Raw genomic sequence first — 24,826 nt, 5'->3', positions numbered from 1 at the left:
GAAGTATTCTTTACAACAGACAGTATGTATTAATACTTTTCTATTTTTTCATGTCTCTGGCCAAATCCAGCTTCTTTAGAACTCACATCCTCATACTCTGAATTTATTTAGCATTTTTTCCTTCATTAAATGTGATTATTACAAAGGTAACAAATGCTCTTCATAACAAATGAAACAATGCAGAAACACATCAAGAAAAACTTAATGACTTTTTATTTTATATTGGAGTATAGCTGATTAACAATGTTGTGTTAGTTTTCTCCACTTCACCAATCCTACCACTTCTCTTAACTCAGTCCTTTCACATATTTATTGCTCATACAAACATTAGCATATACAGCTTTTCTTTTTATAAAAAACAAATTACATTATGCACAATAATCTACAATTGACAAACTTCCACACCCCAACTTAACAATATCATAATGGATATCCCTCCTGGTCAATGACTGTACCATATTCCATAGTACTGATGTAATATAATTTATTCGATCACTCCTCCAGTGATTAAAGTCATTCATGTTGTTTCCAGTTTTTAGTTATTACAAACTATGAAACAAATGTACTAGACTGTAAACCCTAATGTATGGTAACAGTATATATTAGTGTTCTAGCATATACTATTATACTACATTTTGTAGGAATGATTCCCCAAAGTTAGGCTACTCACTCAAAGGATAATATGTATCTTTATTTCAGTAGCTATTATCAGTTCTTCCTCAAAAGGCTTAACAACTCACACTACCACTAAAGTCTGAGTTCCCATTTCCCCATATACTGCCAGTACTACATGTTATCTCACTGTTGTTTTACTTTGAATTGCTCTCTGAAGTTGCTAGATTTTTATGAAATGATCTTCTCTGCTGTTAAAAATCACCTATTGCCATAATTTATAAATTTTTCTCTAATGTTGATATAATAAATTATGGGCAAATTTCATGGTATAGGGCCATTTTAATATTTCTGAGATAGACCCTCCTTGGTCAATATATACAATTTTTTAATATACTGTGGGATTCAATTTGCTAATATTTTATTTGGAATTTTAGTACATCTGTATGAGTATGTGAATGTGTGTGCATGGATGCACACATGAACAGTGTGTGTGTCTATACTATCTTCACTAGGTTTAAACTTATTCTAACAGGTTTAAGTTTGTGCTAGCTTCATAAAATAAACTGAGGAGCTTTTCATCTTTTTCAGTGGTCTAGACTTTGAAAAACATAAAAACCAATTCTTCTTTTACAATTAAACAAAACTTGTAAGAATGATCTATATATGATGCTTATTTAAAATTATAGATCTCTAGTCATATAATATTTTAAATTCTTTTCCCCTAATGTACTTTCACAGACACTAATGCAAATCCTGTACAGGAGACAGAACAAAAAGTACTGATTTCTTAAATTTTTCAAGTGCCTACTTTGAGTGAGGTGATGTAGTCCATATTATTACATTCCACATTATTACACATAGAGAAATCAAAACAAAATTTGTTCAGGATTTACTTAATTATCTAGCAGCAAAACTCAGGTTAAAACCCAGGTATTCTTACAAGTCCAGCAACCTTTCTATTAAACTATAACCATAATTCCTAGCTATACGGTACCTTAATACAATCTAAAGGATCTATTGTATTCTACTAAAATTAAAGCTAACTCTGGAAAAAAAATAGTTTAGCTACCACCTAGAGCATCTTGTAAGATATTGTGGGTGAATCAAAAAGTTGTACCTCAAAAAAAAAAAAAAGTTGTACCTCTATCCTATCATGACTCCATGCTTCATTTAACTTTCTGTCCACTCTTATCATCCCCATGTGAGTTGGAAAACCTAAAGATAATTGGACTGTGGATTAAAAATATGTGATACATAAGCATTTTAGATGTAAAATTCATGGAACCCTAAGGGGCTTATGTGATCATTCAATTCAACTTCACAATTTTACAATATGGAAACTAGAGTCCAGCTGAACACAGTGGCAGAATTAGGACTAGAGTCCAGTTCTCAAGTCCTGGAAAAATATTGTCTCCTACACACCTCTTGGCTGTGTGATTCCTTTCTGGACTACAGTTATAACTTGGTTATGTACTTGCTACATAGTTCATAGAGGTATTTTAGGCGATGTTACTTTGGAGAAGCATTAAGAAGTTTCTGCAGCTAATGAGCATTTGCCTCTGACATATTCTTCCCCTCTTATAGAATCTGTACATATGTTACATCCCCAGTCAAATTACGGTGTCTAGCTTTAAGAACCCTTTATTACTATGGGTGAAGGGAAAAATGTTAAGGGAGAGAAAGGAAATACCCATTTAACTATAAAATCTGATACTATAATAACAAAAACACAAATAATGGCTAAATTTGTATCAACACTACTGTAAGTTGTCCATTATGCTAAGTGCTTTACCTTCTTTATCTTGTTTTACCTTCACAATTTATTTTTGAAATAGATATTACTGTTATTCTCATTCTACAGAAGAGAAAATTAAAAGCAAATTAAGAAAATATCCCAGGATTACACTTCTAGTAAAAAGTAAAGCCAGGAATCAAATTCAGGCTATAGAGCATGTGCTCTCAACAACTTTACTATATAGCTATACTATCCAAAAGAAATACAATACAAACCATAAATGCAAGCCATACACTATGTAATTTTAAATTTTCTAACAGTCACATTAAAAAAGTAAAAAGGAAGAGATGAATTAGTTTTAATATATTTTATTTAACCCAATGCATCCAAAACATTATCATTTCAACATGTAATCAATATAAAAATTATTAATGAAATATTTTACATGATTTTATTTGTAGTCAGTCTTAGAAATTTGGCATATATATTACATTCACAGCACATCTCAATTCAAACTAGCCACATTTTAAGTGCTCAACAATTATATGTGGCTAAGGGCTACTATATTGGACAGCTACTATATAGCTACAGTGTTTCTAAAGTTAATATGTGAAGAATATAAAGTAGGTGTTTCTGCTTCTGGCTATAGCAGGCTGGATAATTAAAATAACCCTCCCATCAATGACGACTTAAAAAGATGAAAGCAACATAAATCACAAAACAAACCGAAAGAAAAATAAATTCAAAAGCATCAAAAAAGCAAACAAGGGCTTCCCTGGTGGCGCAGTGGCTGAGAGTCTGCCTGCCAATGCAGGGGACACGGGTTCGAGCCCTGGTCTGGGAAGATCCCACATGCCGTGGAGCAACTGGGCCCGTGAGCCACAATTACTGAGCCTGCGCGTCTGGAGCCTGTGCTCCGCAACAAGAGAGGCCGCGATAGTGAGTGGCCCCCGCTTGCCACAACTAGAGAAAGCCCTCGCACGGAAACGAAGACCCAATACAGCCATAAATAAATAAATAAAGCAAACTGTCAACAAGTAAAAATAAATAAACACTTATAAAAAAAAAAAAAAAGCAAACAAGATAGCGAGAAATTTGTAGGCCAAGAATTGGGCAAAGATGGAAATCCAGAGACGTGAGTCCTGAATTTAGGTCACATTTGCTTGAGAGTATCTGATTACCAGAGTCCTTGACAGCCTCACAAATCTCAGGGTAAAATATCCAATGCCAGGACCTGCTACAGATAAGCACTATGGTACCTTGGGTTGGAATCTTAAAAGAACTGCACCCTAGGAGCACAGGTGATCCTGAAATAAATCAGCCCTTGCATGAACTGCAGTTTGGCTTCCTGTCTTTTGTGTAGCTAACATAAATCTTTATCTCTGAAATAGTATAAAGATAATCTTGGAAGTTAGTACCCCAGAGGCTTAGAAGAAGCAAATGAACATCCTCTCTGGAGGAAAATAACGTCACACCTAGCTATCAATAACTTCCATAAATAATTTTTCAAATATAATGTCCACCAATCAAAGACAATCAAGCACATGAGGACATACACAACATAATGAAGAAACAACAGACAATTGAAACATCCAAAGGGACATCTAATAGGGGAATTAGCAAATGTAACTTATAAAACTATGGTTATTTTGTTCCAAGATATAAGTATCAAGCTTGAAAATTCAGGAGATAACTGGAAACCATAAAAGGCAAAATATAGATTGTAGAAAAGAATGAATATCATTTAAAAATACAGCACACAATCTTTGTACACTGTTGGTGGTAATGTAATTTGGTACAGTCACTGTGAAAAACAGTATGGAGGTTTCTTAAAAAAATAAAAATAGAACTACCATATGACCCAGCAATTCCACTCCTGGATATATATCCAAAAAAATCGAAAAACATTAATTTGAAAAGATACATGCGAAGATTGCTGGGGAAGATGGCGGAAGAGTAAGACGCGGAGATCACCTTCCTCTCCACAGATACACCAAAAATACACCTACACGTGGAACAACTCCTACAGAACACCTACTGAACGCTGCCAGAAGACCTCAGACCTCCCAAAAGGCAAGAACCCCCCCGCCACGTACCTAGGTAGGGCAAAAGAAAAAGGAATAAACAGAAACAAAAGGAAAGGGAAGGGACCTGCACCAGTGGGAGGGAGCTGCGAAGGAGGAAAGGTTTCCACACACTAGGAAGCCTCTTTGTGGGCGGAGACTGCGGATGGCGGAGGGGGAAGCTTCGGAGCCGCGAAGGAGAGCACAGCAACTGGGGTACGGAGGGCAAAGTGGAGAGTTTCCCGCACAGAGGATCGGTGCCGACTGGCACTCACCAGCCCGAGAGGTTTGTCTGCTCACCCGCCGGGGTGGGCGGGGCTGGGAGTTGAGGCTCGCCTTCGGTTGGAGCGCCGGGAGAGGACTGGGGTTGGTGGCGTGAGCACAGCCTGCAGGGGGTTGGTGCGCCGCGGCTAGCCGGGAGGGAGTCCGGAGAAAGGTCTGCACCTGCCAAAGAGGCAAGAGACTTTTTCTTCCCTCTTTTGTTTCCTGGTGCACGAGGAGAGAGGATTAAGAGTGCTGCTTAAAGGAGCTCCAGAGACGGGCACAAGCCGCGGCTAAAAGCACGGATCCCAATGATGGGCATGGGACGCTAAGCCTGCTGCTGTCGCCACCAAGAAGCCTGTGTGCGAGCACAGGTCACTATCCACAACCCGCTTCCGGGGAGCCTGTGCAGCCCGCCACTGCCAGGGTCCTGGGATCCAGGGACAACTCCCCCAGAAGAACGCACGGTGGGCCTCAGGCTGGTGCAATGTCACGCCTGACTGCCACCGCAGGCTCGCTCCGCACTCCATGCCCCTCCCTCCCCCCCGGCCTGAGTGAGCCAGAGCCCCTGAATCAGTGGCTCCTTTAACCCTGCCCTGTCTGAGCGAAGAACAGACGCCCTCCGGCCGACCTACACGCACAGGCAGGGTCAAATCCAAAGCTGAGCCCCTGGGAGCTGTGAGAACAAAGAAGAGAAAGGGAAATCTCTCCCAGCAGCCTCAGAAGCAGGGGATTAAAGCTCCACAATCAACTTGATGTACCCTGCATCTGTAGAATACATGAATAGACAACGAATCATCCCAAATTAAGGAGGTGGACTCTGAAAGGAAGATTTATGATTTTTTCCCCATTTCCTCTTTTTGTGAGTGTGTATGTGTATGCTTCTGTGTGAGATTTTGTCTTTATAGCTTTGCTTCCACCATTTATCCTAGGGTTCTATCCATCCAGTTTTTTTTTGTTTGTTTGCTTGTTTTAAATTATTTTCTTAATAATTATTTTTTATTTTAATAACTTCTATTTTATTTTACTTTTCTTTCTTTCTTTCCCTCCTTCCCTCCTTTAGACAACGAATCATCCCAAATTGAGGAGGTGGACTTTGAGAGCAAGATTTATGATTTTTTCCCCTTTTCCTCTTTTTGTGTGTATGTGTATGCTTCTATGTGAGATTTTGTCTGTAGAGCTTTGCTTCCACCATTTATCCTAGGGTTCTACCCGTCCGTTGTTTTTTTTTTAAACTTTTTTTTCCTTTTTCTTCTCTTGAAAATTATTTTATTTTAAAAACTTTATTATATTTTATCTTACTTTATTTTATTTCACTTTATCTTCTTTTTATCCTTCCCTCCTTCGTTCCTTCCTTCCTCCCTCCCTTTTCTCTTTCTTTCTTTCTTTCTTCTACTAATTCTTTCTTTCTACTTTATCTCCCTTTTATTCTGAGCCGTGTGAATGAAAGGCTCTTGGTGCTGCAGCCAGGAGTCAGTGCTGTGCCTCTGAGGTGGGAGAGCCAACAGGACACTGATCCACAAGAGAACTCCCAGCTCCACATAATATCAAACGGCGAATATCTTCCAGAGAACTCCATCTCAACACCAGCAACCAGCTTCGCTCAACGACCAGCAAGCTACAGTGCTGGACATCCTATGGCAAACAACGAGCAAGACAGGAACACAACCCCACCCATTAGCAGAAAGGCTGCCTAAAATCATAATAAGTCCACAGACACCCCCAAAACACACCACCAGACATGGACCTGCCCACCAGAAAGACAAGATCCAGCCTCATCCACCAGAACACAGGCACTAGTCCCCTCCACCAGTAAGCCTACACAACCCACTGAATCAACTTTAGCCACTGGGGACAGACACCAAAAACACCGGGAACTACGAACCTGCAGCCTGCAAAAAGGAGACCCCAAACACAGTAAGATAAGCAAAATGAGAAGACAGAAAAACACACAGGAGATGAAGGAGCAAGATAAAAACCCACCAGACCTAACAAATGAAGAGGAAATTGGCAGTTTACCTGAAAAAGAATTCAGAATAATGATAGTAAAGATGATCCAGAATCTTGGAAATAGAATAGACAAAATGCAAGAAACATTTAACAAGGTCCTAGAAGAACTAAAGATGAAACAAACAACGATGAACAACACAATAAATGACATTAAAAATACTCTAGATGGGATCAATAGCAGAATAACTGAGGCAGAAGAACGGATAAGTGACCTGGAAGATAAAATAGTGGAAATAACTACTGCAAAGCAGAATAAGGAAAAAAGAATGAAAAGAACGGAGGACAGTCTCAGAGACCTCTGGGACAACATTAAACGCACCAACATTTGACTTACAGGGGTTCCAGAAGAAGAGAAAAAGAAAGCGACTGAGAAAATATTTGAAGAGATTATAGTTGAAAACTTCCCTAATATGGGAAAGGAAATAGTTAATCAAGTCCAGAGAGCACAGAGAGTCCCATACAGGATAAATCCAAGGAGAAATACGCCAAGACACATATTAATCAAACTGTCAAAAACTAAATACAAAGAAAACATACTAAAAGCAGCAAGGGAAAAATAACAAATAACACACAAGGGAATCCCCAGAAGGTTAACAGCTGATTTCTCAGCAGAAACTCTGCAAGCCAGAAGGGACTGGCAGGACATATTTAAAGTGATGAAGGAGAAAAACCTGCAACCAAGATTACTCTACCCATCAAGGATCTCATTCAGATTTGATGGAGAAATTAAAACCTTTACAGACAAGCAAAAGCTGAGAGAGTCCAGCACCACCAAACCAGCTTTACAGCAACTGCTGAAGGAACTTCTCTAGGCAAGAAACACAAGGGAAGGAAAAGACCTACAATAACAAACCCAAAACAATTAAGAAAATGGGAATAGGAATATACATATCAATAATTACCTTAAATGTAAATGGACTAAATGCTCCCACCAAAAGACACAGATTGGCTGAATGGATACAAAAACAAGACCCATATATATGCTGTCTACAAGAGACCCACTTCAGACCTAGAGATACATACAGACTGAAAGTAAGGGGATGGAAAAAGATATTTCATGCAAATGGAAACCAAAAGAAAGCTGGAGTAGCAATTCTCATACGAGACAAAATAGACTTTAAAATAAAGACTATTAGAAGAGACAAAGAAGGACCCTACATAATGATCAAGGGATCGATCCAAGAAGAAGATATAACAATTGTAAATATTTATGCACCCAACATAGGAGCACCTCAATACATAAGGCAAATACTAACAGCCATAAAAGGGGAAATCGACAGTAACACATACATAGTAGGGGACTTTAACACCCCTCTTTCACCAATGGACAGATCATCCAAAATGAAAGTAAATAAGGAAACACAAGCTTTAAATGATACATTAAACAAGATGGACTTAATTGATATTTATAGGACATTCCATCCAAAAACAACAGAATACACATTTTTCTCAAGTGCTCATGGAACATTCTCCAGGATAGATCATATCTGGGATCAAAAATCAAGCCTTGGTAAATTTAAGAAAATTGAAATTGTATCAAGTATCTTTTCCGAGCACAACGCTATGAGACTAGATATCAATTACAGGAAAAGACCTGTAAAAAATACAAACACATGGAGGCTAAACAATACACTACTTAATAACGAAGTGATCACTGAAGAAATCAAAGAGGAAATCAAAAAATACCTAGAAACAAATGACAACGGAGACACGACGACTCAAAATCTATGGGATGCAGCAAAAGCAGTTCTAAGAGAGAAGTATATAGCAATACAATCCTACCTTAAGAAACAGGAAACATCTAGAATAAACAACCTAACCTTGCACCTAAAGCAATTAGAGAAAGAAGAACAAAAAAAAACCCCAAAGTTAGCAGAAGGAAAGAAATCATAAAAATCAGATCAGAAATAAATGAAAAAGAAATGAAGGAAACTATAGCAAAAATCAATAAAACTAAAAGCTGGTTCTTTGAGAAGATAAACAAAATTCATAAACCATTAGCCAGACTCATCAAGAAAAAAAGGGAGAAGACTCAAATCAATAGAATTAGAAATCAAAAAGGAGAAGTAACAACTGTCACTGCAGAAATACAAAAGATCATGAGAGATTACTACAAGCAACTCTATGCCAATAAAATGGACAACCTGGAAGAAATGGACAAAATCTTAGAAATGCACAATCTGCCAAAACTGAATCAGGAAGAAACAGAAAATATGAACAGACCAATCACAAGCACTGAAATTGAAACTGTGATTAAAAATCTTCCAACAAACAAAAGCCCAGGACCAGATGGATTCACAGGCGAATTCTATCAAACATTTAGAGAAGAGCTAACACCTATCCTTCTCAAACTCTTCCAGAATATAGCAGAGGGAGGAACACTTCCAAACTCTTTCTACGAGGCCACCATCACCCTGATACCAAAATCAACAAGGATGTCACAAAGAAAGAAAACTACAGGCCAATATCACTGATGAACATAGATGCAAAAACACTCAACAAAATACTAGCAGACAGAATCCAACAGCACATTAAAAGGATCATACATCATGATCAAGTGGGGTTTATTCCAGGAATGCAAGGATTCTTCAATATACGCAAATCTATCAATGTGATAAACCATATTAACAAACTGAAGGAGAAAAACCATATGATCATCTCAATAGATGCAGAGAAAGCTTTCGACAAAATTCAACACCCATTTATGATAAAAACCCTGCAGAAAGTAGGCATAGAGGGAACTTTCCTCAACATAATAAAGGCTATATGTGACAAACCCACAGCCAACATCGTCCTCAATGGTGAAAAACTGAAAGCATTTCCACTAAGATCAGGAACAAGACAAGGTTGCCCACTCTCACCACTCTTATTCAACATAGTTTTGGAAGTATTAGCCACAGCAATCAGAGAAGAAAAGGAAATAAAAGGAATCCAAATCAGAAAAGAAGTAAAACTGTCACTGTTTGCAGATGACATGATACTATACATAGAGAATCCTAAAGCTGCTACCACAAAACTACTAGTACTAATAGGTGAATTTGGTAAAGTAGAAGGATACAAAATTAATGCACAGAAATCTCCGGCATTCCTATACGCTAAGGATGAAAAATCTGAAAGTGAAATCAAGAAAACACTCCCATTTACCATTGCAACAAAAAGAATAAAATATCTAGGAATAAACCTACCTAAGGAGACAAAAGACCTATATGCAGAAAATTATAAGAAACTGATGAAAGAAATTAAAGATTATACAAACAGATAGAGAGATATACCATGTTCTTGGATTGGAAGAATCAACATTGTGAAAATGACTATACTACCCAAAGCAATCTACAGGTTCAATGCAATCCCTATCAAACTACCACTGGCATTTTTCACAAACTACAACAAAAAAATTCACAACTTGTATGGAAACACAAAAGACCCTGAATAGCCAAAGCAATCTTGAGAAAGAAGAACACAGCTGGAGGAATCAGGCTCCCTGACTTCAGACTATACTACAAAGCTACAGTAATCAAGACAGTATGGTACTGGCACAAAAACAGAAATATAGATCAATGGAACAGGATAGAAAGCCCAGAGATAAACCCACACACATATGGTCACCTTATCTTTGATAAACGAGGCAAGAATACACAATGGAGAAAAGATAGCCTCTTCAATAAGTGGTGCTGGGGAAACTGGACAGCTACATGTAAAAGAATGAAATTAGAACACTCCCTAACACCATACACAAATATAAACTCAAAATGGATTAAACACCTAAATGTAAGGCCAGACACTATAAAACACTCAGAGGAAAAGACAGGCAGAACACTCTATGACATAAATCACAGCAAGATCCTTTTTGACCCACCTCCTAGAGAAATGGAAATAAAAACAAAAATAAACAAATGGGACCTAATGAAACGTAAAAGCTTTTGCACAGCAAAGGAAACTATAAACAAGACGAAAAGACAACCCTCAGAATGGGAGAAAATATTTGCAAACGAAGCAACAGACAAAGGATTAATCTCCAAAATAAACAAGCAGCTCATGCAGCTCAATATCAAAAAAACAAACAACCCAATCCAAAAATGGGCAGAAGACCCAAATAGACATTTCTCCAAAGAAGATATACAGGCTGCCAACAGACACATGAAAGGATGCTCAACATCACTAAATGTTAGAGCAATGCAAATCAAAACTATAATGAGGTATCACCCCACACCGGTCAGAATGGTCACCATCAAAAAGTCTACAAACAATAAATGCTAGAGAGGGTGTGGGGAAAAGGCAATGTTGGTGGAAATGTAAATTGATACAGCCACTATGGAGAACAGTATGGAGGTTCCTTTAAAAACTAAAAATAGAGCTACCATATGACCCTGCAATCCCACTCCTGGGCATATATCCAGAGAAAAACATGATCTGAAAGGATACATGCACCACAATGTTCATTGCAGCACTGTGTACAATAGCCAAGACCTGGAAGCAACCTAAATATCCATCAACAGAGGAGTGGATAAAGAAGATGTGGTACATATATACAATGGAATATTACTCAGCCATAAAAAGAATGAAATAATGCCATTTGCAGCAACATGGATGGACCCAGAGATTGTCATAATGAGTGAAGTAAGCTGGACAAAGACAAATATCATATGATATCATTTATATGTGGAATCTGAAACAAAAATAAGATACAAATGAACTTCTTTATATAACAGAAATAAACCCACAGACATAGAAAACAAACTTATGGTTACCAAAGGGGAAGGGCGGGGGGCAGGGGGATAAATTAGGAGGATGGGATTAACATACACACACTACTATATGTAACTAGACAACCAACAAGGACATACTGTATAGCACAGGGAACTATACGCTATGATTTGTAATAACCTATAAGTGAAAAGAATCTGCAAAAGAATATGTATGTGTGTGTGTGTATAACTGAATCACTGTGCTGTACACCTGAAATGAACAGGACACTGTAAATCAACTATAATAAAAAAAAAAATTGACTTTTCCAGTAAGTGGTCTGAGGTGACCTCTAAAAATGGTTCGCTATTCACTTGACCCAGAAGAAAACCCACAAAATCATGCAAGTCAAGAGGCTGAAATCTTCATGTTCACTTTAAGAACACTCGTTAAACTGCCCAGGCCATTAAGGGTATGCATATCCGAAAAGCCACCAAGTATCTGAAGGATGTCACGTTAAAGAAGCAATGTGTGACATTCTGTCGTTACAATGGTGGAGTTGGTAGGTGTGTCCAGGTCAAACAGTTGGGCTGGACGCAGGGTCAGTGGCCCAAGAAGAGTGCTGAACTTTTACAGCACATGCTCAGAAGTGCAGAGAGTAATGCTGAAGGGCTTAGATGTAGATTCTCTGGTCATTAACCACATCTAGGTGAACAAAGCCCCCAAGATGTGGCACAGGACTTACAGAGCTCATAGTCAGATCAACCCATACGTGAGCTCTCCCTGCTACATTGAGATGATCCTTACTGAAAATAAACAGATTATTCCTAAACCAGAAGAGGAGGTTGCCCAGAAGAAAAAGATATCCCATCCCAGAAGAAACTGACGAAACAAAAACTTACGGCCCAGGAGTAAATGTCACAAAAAATAAATGCAAATAAAAGTAAGAAAAAAAAAAGGGACATCATTCAAGACCATGTACTCTGATCATAATAAAATTAAACTTGAAACCGTTAACAAAAATATACCCATAAACACTACATGTCCGGAAACAAATAAAAACCCTTATACATAATCCACAAAGCAAAGAAGAGATCACAATGGAAATTATTATTATTTTTTTAAATAAATTTATTTATTTCATTTTTGGCTGTGTTGGGTCTTCATTGCTGTGCGTGGGCTTTCTCTGATTGTGGCGAGCAGGGGCTACTCTTTATTGCAGTGTGCAGGCTTCTCATTGCAGTGGCTTATCTTGTTGCAGAGCACAGGGCTCTAGGCATGCGGGCTCAGTAGTTGCGGCACGCGGGACCCAGAGCTTGTGGGCTTCAGTAGTTGACTTGCGGCGCGCAGGCTCTAAAGTGCAGGCTCAGTAGTTGTTGCACATGGGCTTAGTTGCTCCGCGGCATGTGGGGCCTTCCCGGACCAGGGATCAAACCCGTGTCCCCTGCATTGGCAGGTGGATTCTTAACTGTGCCACCAGGGGTGTCCCCACAATGGAAATTACAATGCTCTGAACTGCATTAGAAAAATAACGCACACTAAAACTTATAGGCAGATGAAGCAGTAGTTAGAAATGTATAACTCTAAATGCATATATATTAGAAAAGAAGAAAGGCTGAAAATTAATAAACTAAACATCCATCTCAGGAACTTAGAAATGCAAAGAAAGTAGAAAATAATAAATATGTGAACATAAATTTCATTAAATAGAAAAAGCAAGCATACAATAGGTTAAAAAAGCCAAATTTTCAGTTTTAGAAGACTAATAAAGTTGGTAAAATTCACTCAGAAGTAGTTAAAAAAAATAAAGACGGTTCAAATAACCAAAATCAGAAATGAAAAAAAGGGGACATTGCTACTGATCTTTCAGATATTAAAAAGATAAGAAGAGGGGATGGCACACTGGTTAAGAATCTGCCTGCCAGTGCAGGCAACACGGGTTCGAACCCTGGTCCAGGAAGATCCCACATGCTGTGGAGCAGCTGGGCCCATGTGCCACAATTACTGAAGCCCGCGTGCCTAGAGCCTGTGTATCACAACAAAAGGAGCCACCGCAATGAGAAGCCGACGCACCGCAACGAAGAGTAGACCCCGCTCGCCGCAACTAGAGAAAGCCCGTGTGTAGCAACGAAGACCCAATGCAGCCAAAAATAAAATTAAATTAAAAAAAAAGGTAACGAGAGGATATTATGAATACATTCATGTCAATAAACTAGAAAAGTTAGATGAAATGGATAAAGTACTAGAAAACTGTAACTTACCAAAACTGACAAGAAAAATATCTGACTAGTCATAACTATTAAAAAATTAAATGTGCATTTTGAAACTCCCCCACCTCCCTGTACACATAAACAAAAACAAAACCAAACAAACACCAGCACAGGTGGCTTCACTGGCCAATCTTCCAAAGAGTTAAAGGAAATTACACTAATTATTCAAGAGAAAGAGAGAACATTCTCTAACTCATTTTATTTTTAAATTTTTTTTTTTGCGGTACGCGGGCCTCTCACTGTTGGGGCCTCTCCCGTTGCGGAGCACAGGCTCCGGACGTGCAGGCTCAGCGGCCATGGCTCACGGGCCCAGCCGCTCTGCGGCATGTGGGATCTTCCCGGACCGGGGCACGAACCCGTGTCCCCTGCATCGGCAGGTGGACTCCCAACCACTGCACCACCAGGGAAGCCCTAAACTATAGTCTTAATTATGTATTTTGGTGGTAAAACCATACAGAAGAACTAAGTAGCAGTTACCATACAAATCAAGACGGTGATTACTTTTGCAGGGAGACATGTGTTTATAAGTGGGAAGAGGCTATGAGGGGATTCTAGGATGCTGGTAATTGTCTATTTCTTGATCTGAGTAGTGGTTACATGAGTATTCACAGTACAATAACTTGTTCAAGTTTATATTTATGCTTAATGAATTTTTATAGCATGTATATTATATCTCATAATAGAAAGTTACAATAATAGTTTTAGAAATTTTTGTTATAATATTTTCCACAAAGTAGCAAAGTGGTGGTCCAACAACAGGGATCTCCAACTATCAAGAAACCAGCTAGAACTTGCCAAGGAAAGCATAATGTAAGTCACTAGCATATGAAACATTTCATCTTCCATTAGTTGGAAGAAATAATGAAAGGAACTACTTTTGGGGAATTAATTCTGACACAGAAGCAAAAAATAGTAAAGTGGAAATGAAAACCATGAGAAAGCAACCTTGCCATCTTGGTGTTCATAATAGTTACAAAAAGGAATACTGGAAACAGTGATACTTTAGGCAAGTGAGTCAAGTTTAGAGAAAATACTTGTATGATGCCATAGCAGAGATTATATTGTAATAGGAAAACCTTTTTTAAAAGAGAGTTTCTAAAAAGTAAAAATTCTGACACTGTAAAAAAAAGTTAAAAGTTAATCGGATAAGGAAGGAAAGTGACATCTTAAAAAAATCCAATATGATTGGGTAAGGTGTGGTATAAGTTCAGAATTTTAAGATACTTGTTTTTAAAAAAAAAAAAAAGGAATGAAAAGAAAGGTAAGTAAACAAGGATGAATACAAAAGAGTGATGTGAAACGAGCAGAACCATGTAAGTAAGAGCCCAGAATGAGCAGAGGCTGGCGAAAAATGTTAACAATAAAAAAGATTTTTAAAAATGCATGTAGGGCAAGAGGAACAAGAAAGAAGGTACAGGCCTGCTGCTTGGGGCAGATGGTATAATGTTAGCAGACAATACAGAGAAAGCAGAACTACTTAACCCCTATTTTGCTTTTCCATTAAGAAGAAATATTCAAAATTGAAAGGGGCATAAGAAACATGCTCAAAGGAAACTTGAAACATCTTACTGTAAGGATCTACACGGACTTCATGAAGGAGGTGAGATTTGAGCCACTCCTGATGAATAATATTGAAAAAATAGAACTTACTAATTAGAAAGAATAAATCAGGAAAAGACAGAGCTGGAGTAGAAAGGTAGAAGACTTCTAAATACGGTATTTCATCAATCTGAGGACACAACATCTTTCCCACATTTTAACATCTCTGAAATTGGAATGTATCTTAAAACAGATGGTTAAAAAAAAGCACTGTGCTATACTTAACTGGTAGCACTTTTCTCTCTGAGGTACACAAAATACTGGTGTATCTTACAAGTGATGGTACCTTAGATTTAATTTTCTCCCTGAGGTTCTATAGTTCCAATCAGAGTAAAGGCATAGGTACTATAGGTATACTCTGCCAATCAGAGTAGAGGCATAGGTACTATACCTATTTAAAAAAAGGGGGGGGCGGGATCCTAAATCCTGATTAATCGGCTCACAAATATTTAAAGGCAAAATTTAAGTTTAAATTCCTCTAAAGTCATAATAACCTAAAACAATTCACCTCCTAACAGCATTCATTTTGGAATCTACTCTTCTATCTTCTCTTCTGTTCTCTACCTGGCCTTGCTTCTCTCTAATCTTTTCTTCTTTTTTCCTAACTTTTGTCTACTATCCTCACTTCCTCTCTCCTCCTTGTTCCCTCTCTTTTCTATTGCTTCTCCCTTTAAAATTTTCTTTTAAAAAATTTAAAAGTAGCTCAAGTATTCTATATTTCTCCTAGTAAAATCATGAAAGTCACATTTTACTTCTACCAGTTCCATGTCTGACTTTCTTTGTATTTACACTACCTATGGAACTAGGATAGACTCTGTAGAGCAGTATCTTTCCAAATGTGGTCTGACATCTACTGAATCAGAATCTTTAAGGTAAGTCCCAGAAATCTGTGTTCTCAGCAAGCTCTGCATCACCACTGCTACAGAGGCTAGGCTGACCAAGTTCCTATAAAAGCCAAGTTAATGTTCTTCATTCAATTATTACAGTAGTCACAATTTCAACTTTTTCACTGTTTCAAAATGTGATCACAAAATCTTTCTTATTCCTAATGATTTCTTATCTCAGAGAATAAAACTGTTAAACCTATTCTACTTGCAGTTTCAAAATGTAATAATAGATAGACTTCTGCTTCTGCAGAGTTTGTAGAACAGAGTACTGGAGAGGAGAGAGCTGTACAGAAAGAGAATGCTGGAGATACACAGAAGGGTAACTCTCAAGTATTTGGCAAAGAGCTGATCAGAACATGTATGTGAAGAAACTACCCAAGGCTGGAGAAAAAATCATCCCAAAAGATTAGAGGGAACAGTGCCCATCACTCATTCAAAGCTGGAAAGAGTGTCTGTTCTCTCCAGCTAAACTGGAAAAACTCTTAATTCATAGGGCATTAGATAGAGCACTCAGAAAGGTTTTTACTTCAGTAGTGGGGAAATAATTAGCCCTAGACAAGCATTGCTCCAATCAAGCTTAATAAATCATAAAAGTGAGGCCCAAAAGGATCAAACTGTTTCCAAGTAACTTAACTATATTCCAGAACAAAGCTCAAGAAGATTTATAGGAATATGAAAATATCTAGCATCCAGCCATGGAAAGGTAACCCAAGCAAAGACCACCAGACATACAGAGAGAGAGGAAAATATGGCTTATAATGAAGACAATAATCAATCAATTGAAACTGACCCAGAATTGACATTGACGTTAGAATTAGCAGAGCATATTAAAACTATTATAATTGTATTCCATATGTTCAAAAAGTTAAGTAGAGACATGGAAGATATTAAAATAAACCCAAATCAAAATTCTAGAGTTGAAAATTACAATATGAGATGAAAAATACACTGAATGGAATAACAGATTAGACACGGCTGCTGCTAAGACTAGTGAGCATGAAGGCATAGAAAAAGAAACTATAGAAAATGAAACACACAGAGAAAACAGAATCCAAAAGAATTTAAAAGAGCATCAGTGAGCTGTGAGATAACTTCAAGTAGCATAGCATATGTGTAATTAGAGTCCCTGAAGGAGAATAGAGATTGGAGGGGACAGAAAAATATTTGAAGAAATAATGGCCCAAAATTTTCCAAATTTGATGCAAACTATAAAACAAGATATCCAAGAAGCTCAATAAATTCAAAGCACAAGAACATGAAGAAAACTCCACCAAGGCCCATAATAATCAAAGTGCTCAAAACCAGTTATAAAGGGAAAATGTAGAAGTACGCAGAGGAAAAAGACATATTACATACGGAGGAATAAAAATAAGAATAAAACAGATTTCTCATCGGAAATAATGCAACTGAAAAGACAGCTGAACAACATCTGTAAAGTACTGAAAGAAAAAACTCAATATAAAGTTCTATATACAGAAAAATTCCTTTTGAAAACAGAGGCCAGATGAAGCCTTTTTAGATAGATACACAAAGGAATTTATCAACAGCAGAACTGCACTCTAAGAAATGTTAAAGGAAGTCTTTCAGGCAAAAGGAAAATTACACCACATGGAAATATGGGCTTACACAAAGGCATTAAGCACACCAAAAATGGAAATGACAGAAGTAAATAGGTAAGATTTTCCCCCTTTAATATCTAAATCACTTGAAAAACACAACTGACTGTTTAAACATTATTAAGTATATAACACACGTATAAGTAAAATATATGACAACAACGGCATAAAGACTGGGAGGGGAGAAGTATACTGTAAATTTCTTAAACATATGTGAAATAGTAGAATCTCACATGAAGATAAACTATAATAAGAGGTATACTATAAACCCTAAAATAACCACTAAAAAAACAAAGAGTTAAAGCCAGCAAGACAAGAAAGAAGACAAAATGGAATAAAAAATACTGAATTAATTCAATATGAATCAGAAACATCATTAGTCAAATGAAAATTAAAATGACAATGAGATACCACTACAGACCTATTAAAATGGCTATAATTAAAAAGGCTAACCATATTAAGTGTTGGCAAGGATATGAAGGAACTGGTGGGAATATAAAATGGTACAATTATTTTGGAAAACAGCTTGGCAGTTCTTAGAAAGGTGAAGAATATGACCCAGTCATTCCATTCATAAGTATTTATCCAAGAGAAATGAAATCCTTTTTCCATACAAAGTCTTGTACTCAAATGTTCATAGTAGCCTTATTTGTAGTAGCCCAAAACTGGAAATACCCAAATGTTCATCAACAGACGAATGGATAAACAAACTGTGGTATATCCATACAACAGAGTATCTACTCAACAATAAAAAGCCATGAAATACTGATACACATTACAACATGGATGAACCTCAAAATATACATGCAGAGTGAAAGAAACCAGACAAAAAAGAAGTATGTATTATATGATTCTATTTATATAAAATTCTAGAAAATTCAAACTAATGTATAGTGACAGAAAGCGGGTCAATGGTTGCTTGAGTAGTGAGGGTGTATGTGCATGTGGGAGGATGTGGGAGGGAGAAGCCAGAAGGAAGGTTACAAATGGGTATAAGGAAACTTTTTGGGGCAATGGATATATTCATTATCTTAACTGGGTTCACTGGTGATGGGTTCACATTATCTTGATTGTGGTGATGGTGTCATGGTGTATACATATGTCAAAACTTATCGAATTGTATAGTTTATTATATGTCAATTACACCTCAAGAAAGCTGTTTGGAAAAAAGCAGAAAGAAAGCTGCAAAACAATATCATATATTATTTATATATAGTTATGTGCACAAAAATGATAAATACTTAAAACAGGGGAAAAGATTTCCTTCAGATGCAGACAGGAACAAAGTAAATGGAATCAAGAAAGGGTACACAAGGGACTTCAGTGGTATTTTTAAAGTTTTCTTCCAAAAAAGGGGATGAAACTGTGGCAAAATGTTAAGAGTTGACAAAGTTGGGTGATGAGTGTTATATTATTTTTATTATTTCCTACATATTTGTACATTTGAAATGTGTGTATGTGTGTGTGTGCGTGTGTGTGTGTGTGTAATTTCTGAAAAAGGTACTTCAATGTTAAGGTTGTTGTCAGGGTAGTTCCTTATTCCTCTCTCAAGCATTTAAGTTCAGAACCATTTCCTAGGGCTACAGAGAGTAGGTAAAAATATAACATACTAGGCCCCTGACATTCTACACAAAATTGTCTGTACATTGGTGTTTCTGCATTTTTCTAAAAAGTAGACCCATAGTATCCTGATTATTATATTAGCCACCTACCTGGTATTCTTGCTTCAATCCTTGCTCCCTTAGAATCTATCCTTTTCATAATAGTCAAGGTGATCTTTTAAATCATATCAGGTTATCATCTGCTCAGAACCTTCCAAAGGTTTTCTATCCAACTTTGTTATGATATTCTGCAAGGCCTTCCGTAATCAGGCCCAGCTGATCTCTCTGACCTCCTCTCCCGTGCTCACAATCAGCCACACTGACCTCCTTATTACTCCCTGAATATGCCACGCATCCTCTCACCTCAGAGTCTTCACACTTGATTTCCCTTCTACCTGGAGAAGTCTATTCCCAATGGTTTATGCCTTCACTTCCTTCAGGTCTTTGCTCAAATGGCATCAGAAACCTTCCATAACCACCCTATATAAAAGAACACTCATCACCTTCTGTGATTCTCTGTTCTTTTTAACCTGCTTTTGCTTTTATTTCAAGGTACTTATAGCCATCTAAATATTACATATTTATTTATTTAAAAAATGTCTCTGTTTTCTTCACTCCCGCCCGCAGAATATAAGTTCAATGAGAAAAGAATTTTCTTCTGTTTTGCTCACAGCTATATTTCCAGTGTCTAGAATAGTATCTAGGATGTAGTAAATATTCAAATGTTTCTGTTCTTCTAATAATCAGGTCAGAAAGGAAGATAATATGCCAAGTTCTGAAAATCTGCAAAAATATCAAGTTTGATACATGGTATATAACCAAGGAAGTTTAAAAAAAAAAAGAAAGTATACCAACTCAGTAATTAAAAAACTTTGCAGTATGCAAGCAGTAAACAGCAAACTATAGCCAAACCTTCAGTAAAGGTGACATCTCTCTCTTTTTAGTTTTGAAACTAAATTTAATAACTAGTTATGGCTTTTTCCCTTCTTCCAGAAATATCCTGAAATTTCTGTCTAAAGATTAAAAGATATGTTTAAATGAATACTTATCCATACTGATAATTGTAAAAAGTAATTATTCTGAGTTAATTAAAATTCTGAAAAATGTCCAATTATGTATTTAATGATTAAAAGAAGAGAGGCTATACATATATTTGCCTTTGTTAAATATTGATTTAAGGATTTCTAATATGTTTTTACAACATGTAATTTTAAGAGCAAATGTACACAGCAGAAAACATTTGGTATCAATAATTAATCTAATTTCTTTACAAACACAGAGCACAAGTCCACTGGTAAACATTTAAACAACTTAGAGTAAACACATTCTAGATGTCATATAATTTATCATTAAGGACTCCAGAGTCATAACTATTTAATTAAAATAAATCTGGACTTCTCCTTGCTTGTATTACCTAACTACTATCCTAAGGTATTAATAGTAATGAGTTCACACTTACTTCAAAATCAGAAGGCACCAAAAAGAATACATATAGCTTAAAAAATATTAAATGAACCACCAAAAGGAATGAAAACCAAAGGAGAAAAGGGCCTCCATTCATTTACTCAACAAATATCTAATGAAGACCTACAATATAGGTATTAAGCACAGTATTCCTGAGAATATTCCTGGATTGTCTATCCATCTGAGTTAATAGTAAAAATAATTCCAGACTGGATCCCTGCCCTTCCACTTATGAAGGCCTTGTGCTTTAGACAAACACCAAAGTTTCTCTGTTCTTCAGCCTTCTTTTATCTGAAAAATAAGGATAACACTGCCCTTATCTAGCATCCAGATAGCTGGCACTCTTTCACTTACTGGTCTCTATAAAATATTTGACAATTAGTCATATACTGACTTATACTAACATTTTACTAAAGCTTTAAATTATTATTTAAATATTTAACATTTCATGAATTCTCATCTAGGTAAGTTTCTTCAAAGCAGAAACCATGACACATTTTTCAGAATCCTCTATTATCAACTAGTATTATTACCATATGTTAACTGTTTGGGGAGAGGGACAGGGAGAGCTGAGTTTTAAAGAATATGTTTTGTACTTTTCTATGACAAGCCAAAAAAATGGTAAAAAGTGATGCAATTATAATGTGTTTTAAATTAAACTAACAAAAAGCCAGGAATCTTTTTAGCTCGATCTAGCAGTTAAAAATGCAAGTATCAAATCAAACTTACTCCAATTCCCCTGAGAGGAGCCGTGTAAGCACTTTGCACACATGGTCAACAATCCTTACAATGGTCAACAATCCTTACAACAATCCTGTCATACAGAATGAAACTTTACTTTCAGAAAAAAATATATATAAATAGCAGTAAGAGGTTTTTTGCAGAGGGAGCTGTTATCATTTATAAATGTTATCATTTATAAGCTGTTATCATTTATCATTTTTAAAAGATAAATTTGGGGCTTTCCTGGTGGCACAGTGGTTAAGAATCTGCTTGCCAACGCAAGGGACATGGGTTCGAGCCCTGGTCTGGGAAGATCCCACATGCCACGGAGCAACTAAGCCTGTATGCCCAACTACTGAGCCTGTGCTCTAGCACCCACGAGCCACAACAATTAAGCCCACACACCTATAGCCCATGATCCACAAGAGAAGCCACCGCAATAAGAAGCTCGTGCACCTCAACGAACAGTAGCCTCCACTCGCTACAACTAGAGAAAGCCCAAGCACAGTAATGAAGACCCAACGCAGCCAAAAATAAATTTAAAAAAAAAAAAACTCCTTAAAAGATAAATTTGAACAAGTTGCTTTATTAACTGTTTCTTTCAATAACCAGTGAGCCAGATTGAAAAAAACCCATAAAGAATTGAAACAAGAAAAGAAAAATGGGTGATATTGTAAGAGAAGAAAAATATCACCCTCCCCCCAAAAACCCTATTAATAGAAAGTGCAAAGGGATTTAGACCAATTATTAGAAATAATAAGTTTAAAGATAATTGGCCATAAGATCTATATATGAAAACTAACTATATTTCTATATACACCACCAAAAGTTAGAAAACATAATTTAAAAGGACATGTTTAACACCTCCCCAGAACACACACACACACACACACACACACACACACACACACAAACCCTAAAACAATGAAGTACTTAAGAACAGATTAATGAAATAGACTGAAATAGAGAAACAAAGTTAAGTGTAAGCCCTGTATTCCAGTCATCTGTTGCTGCATAACAAATTCCTCCAAAACTTAAAGGCCTAAAACCGCCACTTAATTCTGCTAATGATTTTGCGGATCAGACATTTAGGAAGTCAGCTGAGGAGTTCTCACTTGGGGTCTCTCATGCGGTTGAGTCAGATGTTGGCTGAAGCCACAGTCATCTGAAGGCTCAACTGCACTGATGTCCAAGATGGCTCACTCATGTGCTGGCACCTGAGGCTGGAAATTTCTGAGCTCAGCTGTGGCTGTGGCTATCTCCCATGTGGGAGTCTTCAGATATTTGGACATTTCACATGATGGCTAAGTTCCCCCAGTGCAAGCATCCTCAGAGAACCAGTGGGAGCTATCTGGCCTTTTCTGATCTAGCCTCAGAAGTCTGGTGGCATTACTTCTGCCTCAGCTCAGATTCAAAGGAAGGAGAATTAGACGCCACTGTTGCTACTGTTTGTGGGTGAGTAGCAACGTCATACTGTAGAAGATGATGTAGGATGCAAGATACTTTGCAGGTATCTTTAAAATGTACAATCTGTATGCAGAAAATGCACCACAATCTGTATGCAGAAAACTATTAAGATACACAAATAATAAAGAATACATAACCAAATATAAGACTATCCCATATTCACAGGCAGTAAAACTGGACATTGTAAATATGTAATTTGTCTCTAAATAGATGGATAAATCTAATGCAATTCCCAAATTTCCAACAAGACTGTGTATGAACTTTGAAAAGCAGATTCCAAATTTTATATGGAAGGCTAAATGGCCAAGAATTGCCAAAACACACTTGAAAAGGTAGAATAAGGTAATCATATTATCCAACTAGATATCAAGCTTTATCACAAGACTGTCTTAATTAACATAGTGTGGACCCTGGTGGAGAAATAGACAAATTGACCAATGGAACAGAGAAGAAAGAATGGAGACACACTTATGCATATATGGAATTGTGATATGTAAATAACACTGCAGAAATCAGTTAATAATGAGATATAACTGGTTTTCCAAAAGAAATAAAACAAAATTTTATTTATATCTATCTCATACCATCAATACCAGATGGATTAACAACTTAACTGTTAAAAGCAAAACATTTAAAACATTCAATAGAAAATATAGGGAAATTATCTTCTTGATCTTAGGATACAGAACATTCCTTGAACAAGATACCAACAGCATGAACCATAAGAGAAAACACTGATAAATTAGATAAAGACTGACACATTTAAATTAAGAACCCCTTTTCAACAAAGACGCTATACCAAAAATAAAAAGATACTTACTCCTTACTATACAAATCGAATGATAAATCTAGAAAATTTATAGTAACCGTTCATGAAATTGTCTAAAAATAAGTTTTACACAAACTAGCAAAGAACAAGCCTATACAAAAAATTCAAGGAAGATATGAATAAAACTAAGCAAATACCCACATCTAACAACAGTTTCGATCTCATTATTTTAATGGCACACACGAAGCTTTTATGCCAGAAGGAGATCAATAATGTAAATACATATATATTTTTTAAATCAGTAAACAAACAATTTGACCATACCACTGTCTCAAGAAAATCATAAGTGATTTTTAATGACATGTTAAACAGTGAAGATGGTAAGAAATGAAAGTCATAATAATCTCATTGACATTAACATGTAGAGTACCACTCAATAAACTCTGCATCTTGCTGAGCACCTGGTACTGTGACATACACAATTAGTGGAGACACAGTCCCTGATCTTTAGGGCTATAATCTAGGTAGCAAGAAATAAAATACACATATAGAGAGGCAAGTCAAATTTCCACCTAAGTCTCAAATCAATCTTTTTTTCTCTATCTTCACCATCTCGGTAACCACTCCTAAATGATCTTTTGCATTCATTTCATTCTATCCCAGTCTATTCACTATACTGCAGCTATAATAACCTTTTTGAAATGTAAGACGACCAGAGATGCATTTCTTGGTGAAAAAGACTATAGATTCACAAACACGAGAGAGGACCTTCAAGATGGCAGAGAGGAGTAAAACGTGGAGATCACCTTCCTCCCCAAAAATACATCAAAAATACATCTATATATGGAACAACTCCTACAGAACAGCTACTGAACACTGGCAGAAGACCTCAGATTTCCCAAAAGGCAAGAAACTCCCCAGGTACCTGGCCATGTGGCTGACAGGTCTTGGTGATCTGGCCGGGTGTCAGGCCTGAGGCTCTGAGGTGGGAGAGCCGAGTTCAGGACATTGGACCACCAGAGACCTCCCAACCCCATGTAATATCAAACGGCGAGAGCTCTCC

General features: G+C 36.9%; 1 protein-coding gene across 5 annotated transcripts in view; it reads right to left on the bottom strand.

The window, feature by feature from the left end:
- Window positions 1–24,826, bottom strand: part of STX17 (syntaxin 17) — a 95,959-nt gene that overhangs the window by 31,904 nt on the left and 39,229 nt on the right. The window contains exon 4 of one of the 5 annotated variants that reach the window (XM_089913465.1): window positions 1,757–1,830. The exons of the other annotated variants lie outside the window; for them this stretch is intronic. Coding sequence (XP_089769591.1) covers window positions 1,757–1,816 — 60 coding nt within the window. The 5' untranslated portion in view covers window positions 1,817–1,830. The remainder of the gene's footprint in view (window positions 1–1,756; window positions 1,831–24,826) is intronic. 5 annotated transcript variants of the gene reach the window in all.

The sequence above is a fragment of the Delphinapterus leucas genome, chromosome 6, assembly GCF_059928025.1.
Source record: "Delphinapterus leucas isolate spDelLeu-1000000601 "Yukka" chromosome 6, BTC_Dleu_Yukka2, whole genome shotgun sequence".
NCBI classification, from domain to species: Eukaryota; Metazoa; Chordata; class Mammalia; order Artiodactyla; family Monodontidae; genus Delphinapterus; species Delphinapterus leucas.
Note: the sequence above shows the minus strand (reverse complement) of the source record. Positions and strands in the feature narration are given on the sequence as shown.